This window comes from Podarcis muralis, chromosome 17 (assembly GCF_964188315.1).
Source record: "Podarcis muralis chromosome 17, rPodMur119.hap1.1, whole genome shotgun sequence".
Lineage (NCBI taxonomy): Eukaryota > Metazoa > Chordata > Lepidosauria > Squamata > Lacertidae > Podarcis > Podarcis muralis.
Window position 1 is genome coordinate 26,874,625 of NC_135671.1, and position 20,600 is coordinate 26,895,224.

A 20,600-nucleotide genomic window follows, 5' to 3' on the forward strand; every position below is an offset into this window, starting at 1 on the left:
CCTATGAGCTGTACAACTGGGCAGAAAGGGTCGATACAGGTCCAGTCTGCCTGATACTTTCCAGCTCTTTAACCTCTTGGAGAGCTAGGATCTGATATTTTCCCACAACGGGGGTCTCTCAACCTTGGTGGGCACACATTGGCATAATTACCTGCCTTCCCACAAAACATGCATAGCCCCTCTTTGTGGTGCCTCTCTTCTTACTCCTCTGCTGACAGATAAGGTTGAGCATTTCCCAGGGGTGCTGTCATGAGTGAGCCAGTTCCCAGTGACGGGTTGCAGCCAGCTCCCAGTGAAGGTTTGCAACCAGCTGAAGAAAGCAGCCAGGAACAGAGAGGGCTAACTGCCAGGCAGGATGAGCATCGGCTCATTCCCCTTGGAATGTTGGTTGATAAGGGAATGTCTGAGAGCGGGCTGGAACCCAGCCAACACTCTTGAGAAGTACAAACTGGTGGGAACAGAGAAGGAAGCAGTTTGTCAGAACGGGAAGAGATTGGAGCTGAGCCAGTCCCTCCTAAGAGTAGGTTAAGGGGAGGGATGTTAGTCCGGAAGCAAAACAAGAGATGTAAGTTCTCTGTCTTCTGTAGAAACTGGAAGGAGTCTTCAGAAGGGTCATCGTGATTCATGACACTGGGAGGCTGTGTTAGAGCTGTCCAGAACTATCTATTGTTTTGACAATAAATCATCCTTTTTACTTAACTACACTTACTGTGTGATCAAGCCAGGACTCCTGACAGGTGCCAACTTGAATAAAACATGGGGGGTGGGGAAGCAATCTACCAATCTTGACATTCCTATAAGATGAGAGAGTCTTGAGAGTGAACTTCCTTTAAAAGCTGGCTGGAGTTGTGGGGATACTTTTTGGGTCATCTTTGTAGCTTCTGCCCAGTTCTGAACTTCTTGCCCTGCTGTTGAACTACTGAATTGTGTCTCCTGAGCACCATTGCTGCTGAGTCTGCACCATTACATGCAAGAGCCTCTATCTGTGTGTTCTGGGTGGGAGCCTGGACACATAACAGCAAGATGAGGAAATTTAAAAAACAGCAACCAACAACCCTGGAATTTGGACAAAGATGATAATGTGGAATTACTGAATACCAAACAGATGAAACTGGACCAATATTTTTTTGGCTTCTAAAGATAAGTTAGGTCTGCAGAGTTCACAATCCCAGTGGCAAATCGCTTTGAACCACTATATCTGGAAATGGGTTGGCAGATACCTTGTGGGTCTTAGAAAGTGGTGGTGGGGATGACAGGAGAAGCTCTCCAGATTGAAAACACCAGCCCCCCAAAGAAAAAGTGGAACTGCTTGAGAAACAGTGTCTAGCCAGGCAGTCCAAACCATTTTTATGCAACTAGAGCACACTGTTAAGAAGTTAGGGTGTCTGGTTGCTGAGCAGAGTTTTAGAAATGCGTCTACCAATACTGAGCTGTGTCAACCTCCGTAAGGAGTAATCAAGTACCTAAGAATCAAACAGGGACGCGGGTGGCGCTGTGAGTTAAACCACAGAGCCTAGGGCTTGCTGATCAGAAGGTCGGCGGTTCAAATCCCTGCAACGGGGTGAGCTCCCATTGCTCGGTCCCAGCTCCTGCCAACCTAGCAGTTCAAAAGCACATCAAAGTGCAAGTAGATAAATAGGTACCGCTCCGACGGGAAGGTAAACGGTGTTTCTGTGCGCTGCTCTGGTTCGCCAGAAGCGGCTTAGTCATGCTGGGCACATGACCTGGAAGCTGTATGCCTGCTCCCTCGGCCAATAAAGCGAGATGAGCGCCGCAACCCCAGAGTCGGTCACGACTGGAGTGCCTTTACCTTTACCTTTAAGAATCAAACAAGCGGGGATTTCCGCTCAAATCAATAATGTAATATTGAAACTATGTGACATTGTGGTCGGTATATATTACGGCGTACCACTTTCACCTGCACTTCTATGTTATAGCCGAAATAGCACCATAAGATTACAGCTGGGCCTTCCATTTATACAATGTAGATCTAAAACTAGGGAAGAGGATCTTGAATAAAAGACAGCCATTGAGAATTCTTCGAAATTTTGAAACTAGAAGGATTTTGTCCTTAGTGATGGGAATGAAAGCTTAATTAATTCAGAAAGAACATTCCGAAGACACATTAGTCGGATCTGTGCCATGAGCCAGAAAGGAGGGGAAGCATCCTTACCTGAGCTCAAGTACATCTTCACACAGCACATAATTAGTTCGTGGAATTTGCTGCAAAAATATGTTTTATTTACTCCCCTGCTTTTTACATCAAGGAACCCAAGGTGCCACACATAGTATTGTTCTCAAGCAGTCTCCCAGGAAGGCACTAGCCCAGTGCTGCTTAGTTTTTGCACAGTCGTGCCTTCGGATCATGACCAGAGACGCAGATATAGTGACAGTCACTACCTTCATAGTTTTTACGTGGATAGGATATATCTATTAATGGCTAATAATCATGATGGCTGTATTGGCCATGAGGTTGGCCACTTGTTTTGAAACAGGGTACTTGAGCAGATGAGCCTTAATATCCTAATATTTTCTTCTCTGGAATTCCCATTCCGATGTTCTGACTCATGTTGTACTCGTGCCTGTATAAGACATTTGGCTGTCACTCAGCAGTCACACACCCAGCTAACAGGGAAAATATGAGCACATCATTGCACAATGCCTAATTATGCTATTTTAAAAATATTTCAACTATATGCACAAACTGACAGTAAGCAAACGTACGTTAAAACCTTTCAGAAACAGAGTGTGTCAGCTTATTTAAATCTCTGTAAAGAGGCCATGCACCTTTTTGGATAATTACTTACATCAGAAGTATCAGAAGTGTTGGTAGTCATTCCTAGAGAAGGGAGGCGTGTTGCTCTACGCCATACTCAGATTATTCTCCTCCATTGTGAATAACTTGAAATAATAATAATAATAATAATAATAATAATAATAATAGATATGACAGATCATCTTCCAAGGCCCTTCTTCGTGTATCTCCTCCATGAGAGGTCCGGAAAGTCTGGCAACACGAGAACAGGGCCTTTTCTGCAGTGGCTCCCAGTCTGTGAAATGCTCCCCCCAGGGAGGTTTGCCTGGCGCCTTCATTATCTATTTTTAGGTGTCAGGCGAAAATGTTCCTTTTCAACCAGGGCTTTGGTTGGCTGACATTCAATGCCCTTTTAAAATTGGGGGGGGGGAGTTATTGGGCTGTTTTTGTTTTTATTTTGATTATGTATTTTGTGACTTTATATAGTGATTTTATCGTGTGAATCACCCTGATGATGATGATAATGATGATAATAATGATAATAATAATAATAATTTATTATTTATACCCTGCCCGTCTGGCTGGGTTTCCTTGAGAACTGCAGGTATAGGGCAGTATACTTACATACATACATACTAAAATAATATAACATAATATAATATAATATAATATAATATAATATAATATAATATAATATAATATAATATAATATAATAATTAATATAATTAATATAATATAATTAATATAATTAATATAATATAATATAATATAATATAATATAATATAATATAATATAATATAATAATGCCCTGGACTTTCAGGAGTTTAGCATTTTTGCTTCCTTGTTTTTCAAACTTTTGTTCAAAAAAAGGAATATATATTTTCTCACAATTATTTATTTGGGCTTGTGGAGTCTCTCTCTCATTCAGGACAGAAAGAAGGTGCAAGGCTTAATTTTCAGGATCAGAAAACATTGTTAAACTACAGCTTGCGCGTGAAAGGGTTGAAGCACTGCCAACTGGAATGCTAAATTCAGACGGCAGCTCCTTTTCATCTAGGCATTGGCATCCACTCAGCCCCCCTCCATTCACCCTTTGCCCCTCCACAGCAATCAGCACTGCCCGTCTCCAGTTGCATGATCATAAGTGCTTCAAATCAGCATCACTTCCCTCCTGCACTGGCCTTTCCCAGTGGGAGAGCAGCTGCAGTGGTGTGCAGTGAAATTTTCCCCAGGGGCCAGAAGTGCCAGCTTGCCAAGGGTGTTTGGGCTGGAGGCTCTTATGTTGCGTGCATGCGTGAGCATCGTGCCTCCCTTCCTAAGCTGGGCAGAAGCTTCCTGGGCTTTGAGGAAAAGACACCAGACCTCTCAAGAGATACATAGCCGCACTGGCAGCATACTTTCTCGTATCCAAAAATGCAAGAAGGGCTTTTACACTCGCCAGAAGCTCGGCTCCGCCCTCGCCGGTCCTGGAAGGATCCTTTTAAAAAGTCCCATATGCTCGGAGCCTTTGCGCCTGTTCATTGGGGGATATAGGAAGCCCAGAGCACTTGTTCTTTAGATGTCCCTTTTATGAAGAGGCACGTAGTGAGACAATTGATTCCCTGCTGGTGAGGCTCGCTGACCTCCCGGAAAAGCAACAATTTGACCTTTTCCTGCTAGGCAAAGATCATAAGAGGACCCGGATGGTCGCCAGATTCTGTGTACAGATCTGTAGGCACAGACCATCACCCCGACCCAAACTAGTTTGTTAAGAAAATCCCCAAACTCGGTTCCATGGGTGACTCTGGGTCATCTCTCTGCGCTTATCTATACGCTTATCACATTTATAAATTTATTGCTGTACATTGTTTTAAATGTTTGTTTTCCTTCTGGGATTGTACCCCCATGTGTGTTTTATAAGCTGGTCTCTGACCGTAATAATCTATCTATCTATCTATCTATCTATCTATCTATCTATCTATCACTAGACCTCTGACAGGATGCTGGAGCCCTCCAGACTGTTTTCCAAAGCTGGGTGGGCTTTGGGAAGGTGGTGGGAGGGCTCTTGGACCCATTGAGCATCACATCTCTTTTCCTAAGCCACGCAAAAGCTTCCCAGGCTTTGCGAAGGCAAGCACCAGGGGAACATTTAGGGAACTAGCCTATAGTCCCCCATGTCCGCTGACCACACGCCACTGAGTGGCAGGTTCTGCATCCTGGAAGGAGATGCCCTGCTCAGCTTTGAAAAGCATTGCACACAGGTAGGCAAACTAAGGCCCGGGGGCCAGATCTGGCCCAATCACCTTCTCAATCCAGCCCGCGGACGGTCCAGGAATCAGCATGTTTTTACATGAGTAGAATATGTGCTTTTATTTAAAATGCATCTCTGGGTTATTTGTGGGGCATAGAATTCGTCCCCCCCAATATACGGGAAGATACCCGAGGACACCAAAACCTGCATTCCTGTACCCGTGAAAATCTACGAAAGCAAATATATATATATATATATATATATAGTCTGCCCCCCCCAAGGTCTGAGGGACAGTGAACCGACCCCCTGCTGAAAAAGTTTGCTGCCCTATAGCATTGCATATTGCCTCTTTCAACAGTGGCCTTTCACACTGGGAGAAACCAGCATGAGAATGGCTGGTTATCTGAGGATGTACCCCAAGCACCTCTGACCAGCATCCAGCAACACCCCTATTTCCACAACCTTACTGAAAAGGCCATGGAGAGAGTTGCCAGTTGCATGGCACCCCAATGGCTCAGAGCAGTTTCATGCAACACCCCTCATTTCCACCCATTTGCCAAAAAGGAAACAGGGTGAAAGAAAGTAAGAGAGGAAAAGGCTCTCATTCTGCTGCACGTTACCCCATATCACCCTTGAAAGAAAGAAAAAGGGTTTCCTTCCCTTGCCTTATAACAATAAAACAAGTATAGGCAGTGTTGCAGACTTATTTTGATGTGCCTGGGTGATTTCATTACAGTGGTACCTCGGGTTACATACGCTTCAGGTTACAGACTCCGCTAACCCAGAAATATTACCTCAGGTTAAGAACTTTGCTTCAGGATGAGAACAGAAATTGTGCTCCGGCAGCGTGGCGGCAGCGGGAGGCCCCATTAGCTAAAGTGGTGCTTCAGGTTAAGTACAGTTTCAGGTTAAGAACGGACCTCCGGAATGATTTAAGTACTTAACCCAAGGTACCACTGTATTTCTGCTGGTTCATTCTGGAAGGGGAAGTTGAGCAGTGAACGAGTTAAAGAAATCGGCAAGGCAAATATATTCCACGAAAAAGTGAAAAGGAAACATTTCTGCTGACCTAAGGCTTTCTAAAAGTTTGTTTCTCTAATACCTATAAGTGGGGCCTATACTGACCTGGCAGTGTCTTGTTCAGATTCTGTGAAAGATTTCCTCACATCAGGAAGCAGCTGCATCTTAATTTCTAACTCCCTGAAGTTTAAGTTTAATTATTTCTCTTTAAAAGAAAAAAGAAAATTCATTAACCCATATTGGGTCAAACTGACAAAGTGCACCAAAAGAGCTGATAAAGGGGGAACTGTGATGTCCTGAAAAATTACTGAAGTTATAGAACTTATTCCTCGCCCCCCATCACATATAAAGGTATGGATTGAATTCACACCTAATACTGGACCTGAACTTGCTTGCTGGTCTTGTAGCTTGGCATGCGTCGCTGAAGTGTTGCATATATTTTCCAGACATGTATGCAGAACTCTTTGAATTGGATGTGAAAAAATAAAGTTCCTAGTGTCTATGGTTATGAAGATGCTTTAAAAACATTCAGGGAAAGGGTGGAATTAAACCATCCAAGGATTTTATATTTCATTTCTGGGCTATTTGGAGGGAAGGGTTCCAATGTTCATGCCCCTATCTCAAATCCCACCCCCAGAAAAATCATATATTACTATTGTTTCCTGTTTGCCCACCTGTCTCCTTTGGTCATTACTATTCTTTGAAAACAGGGGCATTAAAAAAAAAATATTACTGGAACTTCAATGGTCCCATTAAATAGCAAAATTTACAAAACCAGTATTAAAATCAGAAAGAAGTACAACGACAATGCATATGTCACATTTATAAAGGTAAAGGTAAAGGGACCCCTGACCATTAGGTCCAGTCGTGACCGACTCTGGGGTTGCGGCGCTCATCTCGCTTTATTGGTCATGTGGCCAGCATGACTAAGCCACTTCTGGCAAACCAGAGCAGCACACGGAAATGCCGTTTACCTTCCCGCCGGAGCCGTACCTATTTATCTACTTGCACTGGCATGCTTTCGAACTGCTAGGTTGGCAGGAGCAGGGACCGAGCAGCGAGAGCTCCCCCCCCCCCCCCGCCGACCTTCTGATCAGCAAGTCCTAGGCTCTGTGGTTTAACCCACAGCGCCACCTGCGTCCCGTCACATTTATAGATGTGTTCAAACTGCACTGGTGGTGCTGAATTAGCTCCACAGTGTGTATGATCTTCATCTTAATGCGTTTCATGTCCTAACACAATGTCGCTTCCAGCCCAACCCCTATGATTTAATACTTTCTTAACTTTTGGGCATATAGATGACCTGGTGGTAACTCACCCCATTGTGCATAGAACTCCAGTTGTCCTGGTGAGGAGACTGACCTGGTCAGACTGCTGCAGCTGAACAGAAATCCAGGGACACAGGGGAACTGCAAAGTTGTTCTCACCACATTGCAAGACAGTGCAGATAACCAGCTTACAAAGTGATTGCATGTGCACCATGCCATAGCAACACTTGCTAAATGGCTGTATATATTTACCAGGATGTGGGTGGCGCTGTGGTGTAAACCACTGAGCCTCTTGGGCTTGCCGATCAGAAGATCGGAGGTTTGAATCCCTGCGACAGGGTGATCTCACGTTGCTCTGTCCCAGCTCCTGCCAACCTAGCAGTTTGAAAGCACGCCAGTGCAAGTAGATAAATATGTACTATGCAGCGGGAAGGTAAATAGTGTTTCCATGTGCTCTGGTTTCCGTCACGGTGTTCTGTTGCACCAGAAGCGGCTTAGTCCTGCTGCCCACAAGATCTGGAAAGCTGTCTGCGGACAAATGCTGGCTCCCTCAGCCTGAAAGCGAGATGAGCGCCGCAACCCCATAGTCACCTTTGACTGGACTTAACCGTCCGGGGTCCTTTACTTTTACCTTTTTTATATATTTACCATCTAGCATGTTCTAAAGACTTGAACTCTGCCTGTTATTTTGTTCAAAATGTGGGAGATTGTTTATTTGTATAGCATATACACAGTGCTTTGCTCATTGCAACCTATTACTGAATGGTATATCATGCCTTTGCCAGAGTACTCTACAGTGTGGCGTAGTGGTTAAGAGCAGTGGACTTGTAATCTGGAGAACCGGGTTCGATTCCCTGCTCCTCCACATGCAGCTGCTGGGTGACCTTGGGCAAGTCACACTTCTCTGAAGTCTCTCAGCCTCACTCACCTCGCAGAGTGTTTGTTGTGGGGGAGGAAGGGAAAGGAGAATGTTAGCTGCTTTCCTTAGTAAAGGTAAAGGGACCCCTGACCATTAGGTCCAGTCGCGGATGACTCTGGGGTTGCAGCGCTCATCTTGTTTTATTGGCCGAGGGAGCTGGCGTACAGCTTCTGGGTCATGTGGTCAGCATGACTAAGTCACTTCTGGCGAACCAGAGCAGTGCACGGAAACGCCGTTTACCTTCCCGCCGGCGCAGTACCTATTTATCTACTTGCACTTTGACGAGCTTCCGAACTGCTAGGTTGGCAGGAGCAGGGACCTAGCAATGGGAGCTCACCCTGTCGCAGGAATTCAAACCGCCGACCTTCTGATCGGCAAGTCCTAGGCTCTGTGGTTTAACCCACAGCACCACCCACGTCCATAGCTGCTTTCCTTAGGGTAGTGATAAAGCGGGATATCAAATCCAAACCCCTCCTCCTCCTCCTCCTCTTCTTCTTCTTCTTCTTCTTCTTCTTCTTCTTCTTCTTCTTCTTCTTCTTCTTGAAATTCCCCAACACTTTCATATCTGGGAGAGGGGGAGTTACGTTGTGTGGGTACAAATCTATAACATCCAACATGCATTTTGGGGGTTGGAGGGAACTGTAAAGGATTTATATCCCTACAAGAAAAAAATGTCAAAGTTGGTTAATATTTCAAATATTATTTATTGGGGTTTATCACCATATGGCTTCCTTATTTAACTTTCCCTTTACATGGACAAGGGGTTCTTCATGCATGGTAATATAAAACAGGTTTACCTCTTCTCCTTTCTCACGTATTGGAGAGAATGATTTGGATGGGGTGCCAGAAGCCTGCCCACTGCATTGAATTCAAGTTCCCTCTTTTACACAGTGGTTTCTAGCGGGTCTCAGGGGTGGGGGCCCAGCAGTTTCTGGTGGGTCTGTGGGCTCCCCGGTTCTCTTGCTTCACCAAGCACAATTCAATATGCAGAGCTCGCTTTCAAATGAGGCAGAAGAGCCAACATGCTGGAAAAGAAGGGAACCGGCAGAAGTAAAGCACAAAGAAACCCCAGCAAGAAACCCTTGTAGAAAACAGACCGTTATCATTAAACAGCAGCCCTATAATCCATCAACCCAGTAAATGTAGGAAGCACACAACAGCCAGTGCTACACTGACTGAGATAAGAAGATAGTGCTGTGCCAAAACCTGTCCTCCATTTGCTCGAAAGTTTTCTTCCCCTACAAAAGTGGCTTCTGCTTTTCTGCTTCATTTGCAGGGTAGAATTGCCTCATATTTTCAGTGGATATAGGGCTATGAGCGTAGCACCTTGTTGCAAGGTGGCCAAGGCTAGCATGTGTATTCAGGGGTGGAGGGAGGTGGGTGCGGGCCGCCCCAGGTGTCACCACTGAGGGGGGGTGACAAAATGCCGGGCGGCACTCACTGTGGGGCCTGCAGCATGCCTGAGCCATGCGTCTCTCCTGGGAGTGACACGGTGGCTTAGGCGCCCGCAGGTTCCGCACTACCACAAATGGTCTGTCCACTGCCTCCCCCCCCAGCTGTAGGGCATCTGAGTGGGAGGAGGCAGGCAGACTCTGGAGGGCCCGCAGTGTGCCCCGCCCCTCTGGGCGACTTGCCCCACCCCTGGGCGCGCCGCCCCTGGCACCCAAGCGGCTTCCTCCGCTGCTGTGTGTATTCAGTGTTTTGTAGCCTCCCCAGGTGCCCTGCTTACTTTTGTGGGGAGGGGGGAGGGGGCAGACATATAGGAGACAATAACGTCTGATATCGTCCCCTGGGTTTTAATGAAGGTATGTGGCAAGCGCCTGAGATCAGCACAGTTGCTGGTTTTGTTTTTAAAACAAGTTCTTCCTTTTACCTTAAAAAAAAACTTTCCACACTGATTTATTTTTTAATGATTTATTTATATTTTTTACATAAACTACTAACACAAAATAGTTATCAGCAGCCTGGTAGACAGCTTCCCGTTCTTAGAGGGGAAAGGGCACAATAGGGTTTACAGGAAGTTCAGATATCTAGGATGACTGCAAAATGCAGATTACTAGAGTGAGGAGCAATGCTCAAAACTTCTCAGCCACCTGAAAAGTAAGGTAGTTGAAACAAGAAAAGCCAACCTCCTATCCACGGGAATTTCACTGAAATTTTCTCCCCTCTTTCAGAATTTTCAAATGCATTTTCTAATTTATTCATTGGAAATGATCGACATTTTCAGCACAGCAGTATATTTAAAGTGGCATGTACAGGCAAATCTATATGCATTTTCCTGACCCGATCAACACTACTAAATGTTGCACTTTTAAAAACTTGCCACTAAATTCAAAATCAGTAGCAGACGAATGTCATCAAGTTAGAATGTGCCCTAAGCAGATTATTATTATTTTTTAATGAAAATTCATTTTTTGGCTCCAAATCCCCCTTTTGACATGAAATGTCATGAAATGAAATTTTCTTCTTAAACCACAATCCTGGCATAAATTATCAGCATGCCGACAGGGCCGCCTTGTTTTCAATCTTATTTCTCCACTCTTGACAATATAAACAACATTTAATTAAAAGATGTAGACTGAAACCCTGTTTATTTTAGTAGCTAACCTATTAACAAAACTCTTAACATTGGAAGATGCAGCGAGACTAGCTGCTGGTGTGATCTCTGTGTTAGGGCACCTGCTGATTATAGTTTCAACAGAGTCAATCTAGAGTCGTCCTATTCAAACAAATGAATAGGAGCTTTCCATGTTCAAGGAACTCTTTCCACATTACCATGTTTGAAGAGGACCCATAAAACATTGCAGAATATTTGCGCGTGTGTGTGTGTGATATTAATGCACATAGCTCAAGCAAGCCATCCTTGGGATTTACGAGTTTCAGCCAGACTAAACCAAGAGCACAGTCCTCATAGCACATGGATAGGCAAACTAAGGCCCGGGGGCCGGATCCAGCCCAATCACCTTCTCAATCCAGCCTGTAGACGGTCCGGGAATCAGCATGTATTTACATGAGTAGAATGTGTGCTTTTCTTTAAAATGCATCTCTGGGTTATTTGTGGGGCATAGGAATTTGTTCATATTTATTTTTTTTCAAAATATAGTCTGCCCCCCCACAAGGTCTGAGGGACAGTGGACTGGCCCCCTGCTGAAAAAGTTTGCTGGCCCCTGTCATAGCACATAGGGCACAAAGAGCTCCATAGCATTACACGCCATCACTTACCAAGAATTCCATGAGCATTATGGCTGGAACTTACAACCTGAAAAGAAGAGGACATTAGGAACAGACTGGATATTTTGTAACGTCATTTGGTACAGTTCTCAGGAACAGGGGATTAGTTCATTTTGAAGGTCGTGTTTGGCCTTGCTTTGGACTTCGGTTGGTCGCCTGTTTTTGGAATGAGGGCCAGGTAGGAATTTTTTCCAATGAGGCAGATTGGCTGTGGCCACTTGGTTTTTGCCTACCTCTTGGCAATTGTCACAACTTTGTAAGGTTTGGCGGTTAGGCATTGGTTTAGGGGAATGTGGGGAGGGGAGGTGCGGCCATCACCTGCCCCTCCAATGAATAGGGTATTCCATTAAAGGAATTTGGGGGCCGGGATCTCGTCCGAAGCCTGGAGAGGGGCTAGGGCCATGTCAGGACCCCCGGGAACCCCAGGGGTGAGCACCAGTCAATATAACCTTCCAGACTTCCTGCAGGGTGGAGCAAGAGCCAGATATAGTTTGATGCCAATGCCTAAGCCAATACCAGTCACATTTGTGTATTTTAATAAAGTTGTGGCCAAAATTTGTCCATTAACATTTAAACTAAATTCTGTCTCCACTGTGTCTTTATTTCCATTTGGGATGGGTTTTGGGGCTTGAAGCACAACCTGAAAAGAGGACGTTAGGAACAGACTGGATATTTTGTAATGTCATTTGTGGTGCAGTTCTCAGGGCGGGGGATTAGTTCATTTTGAATTGTTGTTTCAGTCCTGAAGAATAAGCTTAACCAAAATAAATTCATTCAGCAAAACTGCATCTTGGCAAAATGCTGTTTATACTTTTCAGAAGTCCATCCCAATGTGCAGTGTCTTCTCTGTGAACGTCTTTCAGACCTGATAAGGAGACCCCTTTCCATACTATGGAACACACTTGCATTTGTAATGAACACCCACATTTCATCCTTTCACGTAATTAATTGGTTTGTCTCTCACAGAAAAGACACTTAACCTCATAAATTCTAGAAGGGCAAGGTTCCCATCTGGTGTGCATTTTTTCTTTTTCATTTTTTGCTATTATGATTCAGAGAAAATTTATTGATTTTCTTACATGGTAAAAATTATACCTTCCAAATAAAATACAAAAGGAACAACAAATTACCAAATAAACAAATATGTATAAATCCTTAAATTCCCGAAGAAGACTTGTATTATTTAATTCACAATTTCTTAATTTCTCCATATGGCTTCCCATCTCCTCATTAAGGGTTCATCCTCCTCCCCCCCCCTTTTTTTTTATTATCACGGCTTCAATATTCCTTATGTGCATTTCTTTCTTTTATTTTATCTCATGTATTCTTTCTCTAACTTACAGATTGCAGAGTTTAGTCAAAGCATGTCCAGGTTTTCACTTGTGGACAATGTTTAAGTATTCTTTATAAATTCCTCATTCTTTTTTTATACCTTTAAGTTGGCTGTCTCCTAATTGTCTCAGTCATTTTTGCTAATTCAAGATATTCAAAAAGGTGTTCCTTTGTGTTAGATTCTGTAGCTGTAATGAATTCAATAGTTACCTTTTGGTGATCATAGCACCCAAACTTTCTTTTCATCATAAACGGGCTGCGACACTTATGATGGAATTGCACTGAAGGTAATTTTACAAGGTTTAAAGCTGCTTGGTGGTTTCTGATTTCTTCTGCTTTTGGCAACATCTTCCATGGGGATTTAAGGTGACATGGTTCTTACATTTGCTATTTCAGCACAGAAGTGGACAGTGTGTTCTCAGCCGGATGAGGTCACTTCTGTGGCCGCGTGCTTTTTTCATCTAGTGGGTCCATGGTCCCACAGAAATATCTTTGTTATTTTACCCATGAAAGAATAACAGCAATTTATTAATAATGTTCCTTGCAATGCTATGATATTTGACCAACACTTAGATCACATTATAGCTTAAATCAGAAAAAGATTGCTTTTGCCATCTTGATGACATCATAAAACCTCTGAGCTGTAATAACTCAGAACTGGCTACTATGTGAACAAAGAATCCATACACACAGCACCCTTCAGAAGAATAGAATAGGATTTTGCCACCTTTTGTGAACCTGATGTGTGCATTGTTCAGCTCTTGGTGCATAACTTAAGGAGGATAAGTGGCTAATCTAAGTTCAGCGCATTTGCTTTGATGTGAGATCCTGTGAAACCCATAAGAACTTTATTTTTATTTAAAAGACTATCTTCTGAAAGAAAGACACCCCCCCCCCATAGCTTATGTTAGGGGTAGCCAACATGATGGTTTCCATGATGGGTGGCAATTTCCATCATCCTTTATTATTGGCCATGCTGGTAGAGGGTCTTGGAATCCAAGCAGGCCTGGAGGGCACCACACTGTCTTTGGGCATGCTTTCGTTGATCTCTCGTGCAAAGATGAGTTTCTTCTATAATGATCCATATGGTCATTTCAGTCTCATCACCTTTCATTTGCACAACTTTCACAATCGACGAATTTCTCCCACCTCTCGTTGCCCTAGCCTTCACAAACCCAGTGCCCTCCAGAAATCTTGGACTATTAAGTTGTAGTCTGAAATGTCTGGAGGTGAGGGCACCAGGTTGGCAAAGGCTGTTTTGCCCTTTCTGTTCCACACACACAAACATTCCCATTTGTCAAATCACCATTTCCATCTGTATCAGCTTAAGGTAAAGGTAAAGGGACCCCTGACCCTTAGGTCCAGTCGCAGACGACTCTGGGGCTGCGGCGCTCATCTCACTTTATTGGCTGAGGGAGCCAGCGTACAGCTTCCGGGTCATGTAGCCAGCATGACTAAGCCGCTTCTGGTGAACCAGAGCAGCGCACGGAAACGCTGTTTACCTTCCCGCCAGAGCAGTACCTATTTATCTACTTGCACTGGCGTACTTTCAAACTGCTAGGTTGGTAGGAGCAGGGACCGAGCCGGCGTACAGCTTCCAGGTCATGTGGCCAGCATGACTAAGCTGCTTCTGGCGAACCAGAGCATTTGTCAAAGCACCCTTTCCATCTGTATCAGCTTAGTGTTGTGTAAATATCCATCCAGCATTTGTTTCTTTGTTTAATTTACAACATTTCTATGATGTCCAATAACACACGTTCTCTGAGCAGCTTCCAATAAAAACAAAAACAAATAAGTGCAAACCATGATTATAAGCATGAACTCTAATGCACTATGCTCACTAATTGCTTACTAATGGGTAGTGAGTGGCAATTTAATAACAACTGTTAACACCACAGCAAAGACGTTTAAAGAAAACACTGAGAAAATAAGAACGTGCAGCTTTCAGAAAGAGACAGGTGGGTTCCAAAGTGAAAACTATAAGTGATTCTCTCCAGGGAGATCAACTCCAAAGTTCACTTCACTATTTCCACCAGTTATAGAGCACATTTGATGCTAACAGCTTTCTCCTGTCCTGGCAGGTGGTTTTTAAATCAAGCATTGTTAAATCTGTAGAGCTTAGAGTGATGCATCAGACAGTTCTGACACCCGCTCTTGCTTCTGCGCTCATTTCACATAAACTTGCTGTAGGCCTGAGGCATGGCTAACCAGGCTGCTTCAGTTCCAACATCTGAAAGCTGAAAAGCAAAGGAACAACGGCAAGGGCCCATCCAGACTCATGATGGGGAATCAGCTTTGTGTCGCTTTGTGATGATCCCACAACTCCAGACTATCCCCCCCCCCCCACCTGTGGAGGTTCCTTTTTCAACTAGATAAGGATCTTCATTGGAAGCAAGAAGAAAATAACCACTAGAAAGGAGGGGGAACTCTTGAGTGACTAATTTAGAAGCTTCTGTAAGGTCTCAGCAAAATGGCTGACAGAATGTGTGGAGAAAATGTGTACCCTACACTGAGATATGCCCCCTCTCTGTTTCAAAGTGTTCTCCTCACCCAGGACCTTTTTGTCTCCAGAGCACTTAGAGCAAAAGTCTGCCCTAAGGATGAAGGAGCTGTCATGTGATGAGTCAGGCTGCTTGACCACTCTGGGCTCAGTGCTGACTGATTCCCTGGAGAGACACAGAGTTCCTCTATCTAGAAATGCTATAAACATTGAAACAGAGGCCCTATGCAATCAAAGCAGCCTCAGTCGCCTTCAGGGTTTTTTTTACCCTTAATTTCACTAGCATTGCCGCTTTGTCTTTTTACCTGATTGCGTTTCGACTAACATGTTGTTGTCGTTTAGTCGTGTCCGACTCTTCGTGACCCCATGGACCAGAGCACGCCAGGCACTCCTGTCTTCCACTGCCTCCCGCAGTTTGGTCAAACTCATGCTGGTAGCTTCGAGAACACTGTCCAACCATCTCGTCCTCTGTCGTCCCCTTCTCCTTGTGCCCTCCATCTTTCCCAACATCAGGGTCTTTTCCAGGGAGTCTTCTCTTCTCATGAGGTGGCCAAAGTATTGGAGCCTCAGCTTCAGGATCTGTCCTTCCAGTGAGCACTCAGGGCTGATATCCTTAAGAATGGATAGGTTTGATCTTCTTGCAGTCCATGGGACTCTCAAGAGTCTCCTCCAGCACCATAATTCAAAAGAATCAATTCTTCGGCGATCAGCCTTCTTTACGGTCGACTAACATAACTGGGTGTAAAATTAGCACCAGCACTATGGGTGGCCTCGCGGTGGTAAAAGCTGGAGTAAAATGCCGCACAACATGCTCCCTATAATTGCCACATCTCTTCAGACCTCATTTGGTCTTTCTGCAATGGGCAGAACACCTTAGCTGTGTTCTATAAGTTGTTAAACCATAATCGCGGCACTGTGGTGAGCCAAAGCGATTCCGCCATCTGTTTACAGAGGGAGAGACAGGTATGGGGGTGGGAAGGTATAAGCATGATTCACAACATATTCGTACATGTGCCTGGTAATGGAAACCATTCTAGAAGTAATCATCCTGTGTCTGGAAAATGTTATGTCTGAACCAGCTCAAAAGTCTAAAGCCAGGGGTGTGTTGCACAGAGTTGTGTTCAACTGCAGAGCTCTTACATTTGATAGTTGTGCTGTTTATTAAATATAAATCTTTTTTAAAAAAAAAACACCCGCTGACAAATTATGTGTCTGAGGGCTGCAGGCAACACCATTTGACAGCTACTAATATATTTCTTCTAACATTTTTTTCTGCATGCAAAATTCCTGTTGACTTCAACGCACAGGACAATGATGGTTCTGTCAATCGCACACATGCAGACTCCAGTTTAATTAGCTGCAGATGATGAGTTACCTGCCTTTGGGGAGTTTTGCAGAAGAGAATCTTTGCCTTGGTTTTATTGCAAGTATGGGTTTACAGGCATAGGCCTATTTTATTGAAAAGAACTCATAAACTTGTATGCTACTTGTATACTAGTGGGCATAAGTGTGCGTAGGAACACTGATGTGCATCTGACTGCTTAAGCAGCGTCTTCCAACAGAATCCCATCTTACAGGTATAAAAACCCAGACTAGGCACCCCACTCCACCAATCCTATAACAGTAGGTCTCTTAAGACCTTTTAATCTTTCCATCTGTGCAGTTTTCCCACCCAGTTTTCTGATGAATATTACCAAATCTGTGGCAAAAGAACAGCACAGTCCTATACATTTCTACTCAGAATTAACTCCAATTTTGTTTGGTGGGGCTTACTCTCTGGTTAGTGGGGTTAAGAGTGCGGCCTTATTGTGGTAGAAGCTTTCATGCGCCTATCTCAGTGTGGATCTCATTTCAGCCCAGATAAAGTGACTTACTAGAATTGCTGTTGTTGTCATCCGTCTGCCTCAGAGACAATGGAAGAGTGTGCCATTGGGGGTAAAGTCAAAGCATTGAAGAGTTACAGCACCTGCAGTGGCTGTAGAGACCAATACGGGAGAGACATGTTTTATTGCAGGTGGGGCAAATGAAGGCATCGGGTTTCACTGTTATAAAGGTAAAAGGTAAAGGATCCCTGGATGGTAAATTAAGTCCAGTCAAAGGCGACTATGGAGTTGTGGTGCTCATCTTGCTCTCAGGCCGAGGGAGCCGGCGTTTGTCCACAGACAGCTTTCTGGGTCATGTGGCCCACAGGACTAAACCGCTTCTGGCACAACGGGATACCGTGATGGAAACCAGAGCACATGGAAATGCCATTTACCTTCCTGCCATAGTGGTAGCTATTTATCTACTTGCACTGGTGTGCTTTTGAACTGCTAGGTTGGCAGGAGCAGGGACAGAGCAATGGGAGCTCACCCCGTTGTGGGGATTCAATCAGCAAGCCCAAGGGGCTCAGTGCTACCCGCGTCCTTATACGCTGTTATAGATGCACCATGGCATTTCTTCACTCTGCACTCCTCCCAATGGTCATTTCTCCTCTTGTCCACCAGAACATATTCTAAAAAGCTGAGGAATTTCCTTGGGTTTTCATACCAAGGCAGCAAGGCCCCTGTATAACTTATGGATTCATTGAAGCGACAGATATATGTGTGGGGAAAGCAGGGTACGTAAACGTCTCAAGGGGTGTGTGCACAGAGGGGGCTGCAGAACAGGCGAGAGGATGAGGCATAGAGATTGTGGTGATCTGCGTGGAAGAGAGATTTGAGAAAAGGAGGAGGAAGGGGGAAAGGGGGTTGAAGGGGAAATTGGGGGTGCAGAAGGGTTTTCAAAAAAAAAAGGAGTAGTAGGCATGGGAGTGGAGATGAAGAGGAAGGCAGGAGCAAGAAAGGGTCTGGAGAAGAGGAGAGGGGGGTTTCCTAATTGGACAGAAGATGGAAAGGGTGCCTACTGGTTGCAATGTGTGTGAGGGGTCTGTGTGCAAGGGGAGGTTACACAAAAGGAGAGGCAAGGAGGAGAAGGCATGGGTAGGAGGGGGAAGGTGAAAACAGGGGTGCAAAGTAGGGCTGCGGAATAGAAGTGGCTTCAGAAATTGGGTTGGGAAGGCAAAAAGTGAGTTTAGTAGTTGCAGGAAAGGGAGGTTGATGTGAGGGAACCTCTGGGAGGTTGATGTGAGGGAAATTGCAGGGTTGGTGAGTAGAGCAAGAAAGGGCACAGCCTAGTAAACATGTAAACACTCCATGTTGTATTATGTAAATAATGTGTGTGCTAGACATTTCCTTTGCAATGAACCCACCCCGGAAAGAATCTACTAAAGAGCACCCATGGACTGCACTTATGGTCTCGTTCCTTCCCTTTCCTCGACCTTGTCGAGATATGGGTTGTTCTCGCTTCTTGACCCTTTGATCTCCAGGGTCACTTTTTCGAGATGAACCTCTTCACGAAACAACCAGCTCCCATCCACGATTGGTGTGCTGGTGCGTACTGAGGGCCAGCTCCAAATTTATATACCTTTGGACAAGCAGGCTTTCTTTATGGCTGGCTGGCTGGCCTGCCATGGTTTTGGGGTTTTTTGTTTCAGTACGTGTGCCTACAAAGAGCACGGGAGCATATTTGGAGGATGATTGATTTTCCTCCCTGAAAGATTTCTGCCTCTTCTGATTCGCGTCCCCCTTAACGGCATGTGTTATATATTGACAGGGATTAAGTTTCCCCTCCTGAACGGAACAATGTGCGGGCAGAAAGCGAGCTAAGAGCTACCTTGCTGGTTCCTAAACGCAAGCAACGAACTATGCCAGAGCTTCCAAGCAAAGCACTCCTCCTCTCCAAGCTCTGCCACGCTCCCTCTCTCCTTCCACCCCTCTCCCTCCTTCCTTCTCCCAGTTATCCTTGTCCGGGACCCCCTTTCCCCCTTTTGTTATTCGGCATGTCTGATTAGCCCGAGCCTGATTGGCTGCCTGCCTGTTCGGAGAGAGATTCCATGCAGATCAGCCCCTGCTCTCGCCCAGTCCTCGCTCAGGAAACGTGAGCGCGGCGGATGGAAGCGGAGAGGCTCAAGCGCTAGCGCCCCGCCGCCACCGCTGCTGCTGCTGCTACGCCGAGCCTGACAGCAGGCAAGCGAGGCAGGAGAGCCGCTTAGCAGCCGCAGCCGCTCACTCAGTGCCTCTGCCTGACCGACTGAGATCCCGGCAAGGATCCAAGCATGGAATGGTGCCGCCGGGCAACAGCTGGCGCTCTGCTCCTGGCTTCCCTGCTCCTGGTAAATGCCTTTTCTTCTCTTTTACTAAAGCAGCGGCGGCCGCAGGATGGGCTCTCCTCCCTTGCAATGACTGGAGAACTTAGGCGGGGAGAGCGCGCGGCGAGGCTGCTCCTCTCGCAGAGGTTCCAGCCTCGCAGGGCAGGTCCCGTTAGGTGGCAGTGGCTTAAAGGGCAGGTACAGAGAGTTGGGCTCGCCTCTGGTGTGGACAGGCAGCCCCTGAAACTTCTGGGTCTTGGAGGGGAAGCCCACACTCCTGACATCCAGTTCTGTGGCCAAGGATGTGCCTGGGATTCTTTCTAGAAGGGATGCCGTTCTTTTCCCTCCTCTTAAAAAAACTATTTCGCCCACTCTGCGAGAGAGGGAGAGAAAAGCAGGTCCCGCAAGCGACTGAAGGATCTAACCCTGCTACCGCAGTAGCGCGCTGATCTCTGATCACTGCAAGATTCTCGCGCAAACTTAGCTGCTTCTTCCCTCTCCACGGTGCCAGGGATCCTGCCCGTTTGATGATCTTAAGCGCGCGTTGTTATTTCAGCCAGACGAAACTTTTCAGATAGGAGGCTTCCCTAAATTGAATGACGGATGAAATTCTTTTGCGAGTTGGGCTTGGGGGTTTGGGGGTGTTGAAAGGGAAGGCTCCTTTGCAAATTCTCCCCCGTGGGTTACTCCTCCTCCTCACTACCCTCCCTCACGTTCCCAAAAGCGTCGCTCACAATCTTGAAAAGATATACTCTTGCATGCTGCGCGTGTCTTTTGTGTGTGTTTGTTTTTCCAAATCACTTCTGGTCATTTGGAATAATTGACTCGTTCATGCTGATCTTTTTGCAACAAGAGCTAAAGTTGGTCCGGGACCAGGAATGGAGTTGTCCGTGTGAAGGATTTCACAAATGCAAGGGAGTGGGGGGCCAGAAATGAGATTTGAACGTCAATAGTACTGTTTCTGGTGTGGTTCGAGGAAAATCCAGTCAGTTTATAAATACGAATTAAACTTGCTATTGCACACTAAAGTCCACGAGATATTTGAAAGTTTATTGCTGACTCACTCTTTCTCTGTGACAGGGATATGACTCTGCACTTCACTTGCACTGTAAATACTTTCCTACAGATGGCTGCTTATCCTAAACCGGGTTACTGTTTGTCATTGTAATTTTTGC

The 20,600-nt window shown here is 45.3% G+C and overlaps 1 protein-coding gene across 5 annotated transcripts in view; it reads left to right on the forward strand.

The window, feature by feature from the left end:
* ADAMTSL1 (ADAMTS like 1) overlaps window positions 1–20,600 on the forward strand; it is a 718,478-nt gene that overhangs the window by 212,294 nt on the left and 485,584 nt on the right. For 2 of the 5 annotated variants that reach the window (XM_028711680.2, XM_028711678.2), the window contains exon 1: window positions 18,946–19,449. The exons of the other annotated variants lie outside the window; for them this stretch is intronic. Coding sequence is in view for 1 of the 2 variants with exons in the window: in XM_028711678.2 (XP_028567511.2) it covers window positions 19,393–19,449 (57 nt within the window). In the remaining variant the exon portion in view is untranslated. Of the gene's footprint in view, window positions 1–18,945; window positions 19,450–20,600 lie in introns of those variants that run through there. 5 annotated transcript variants of the gene reach the window in all.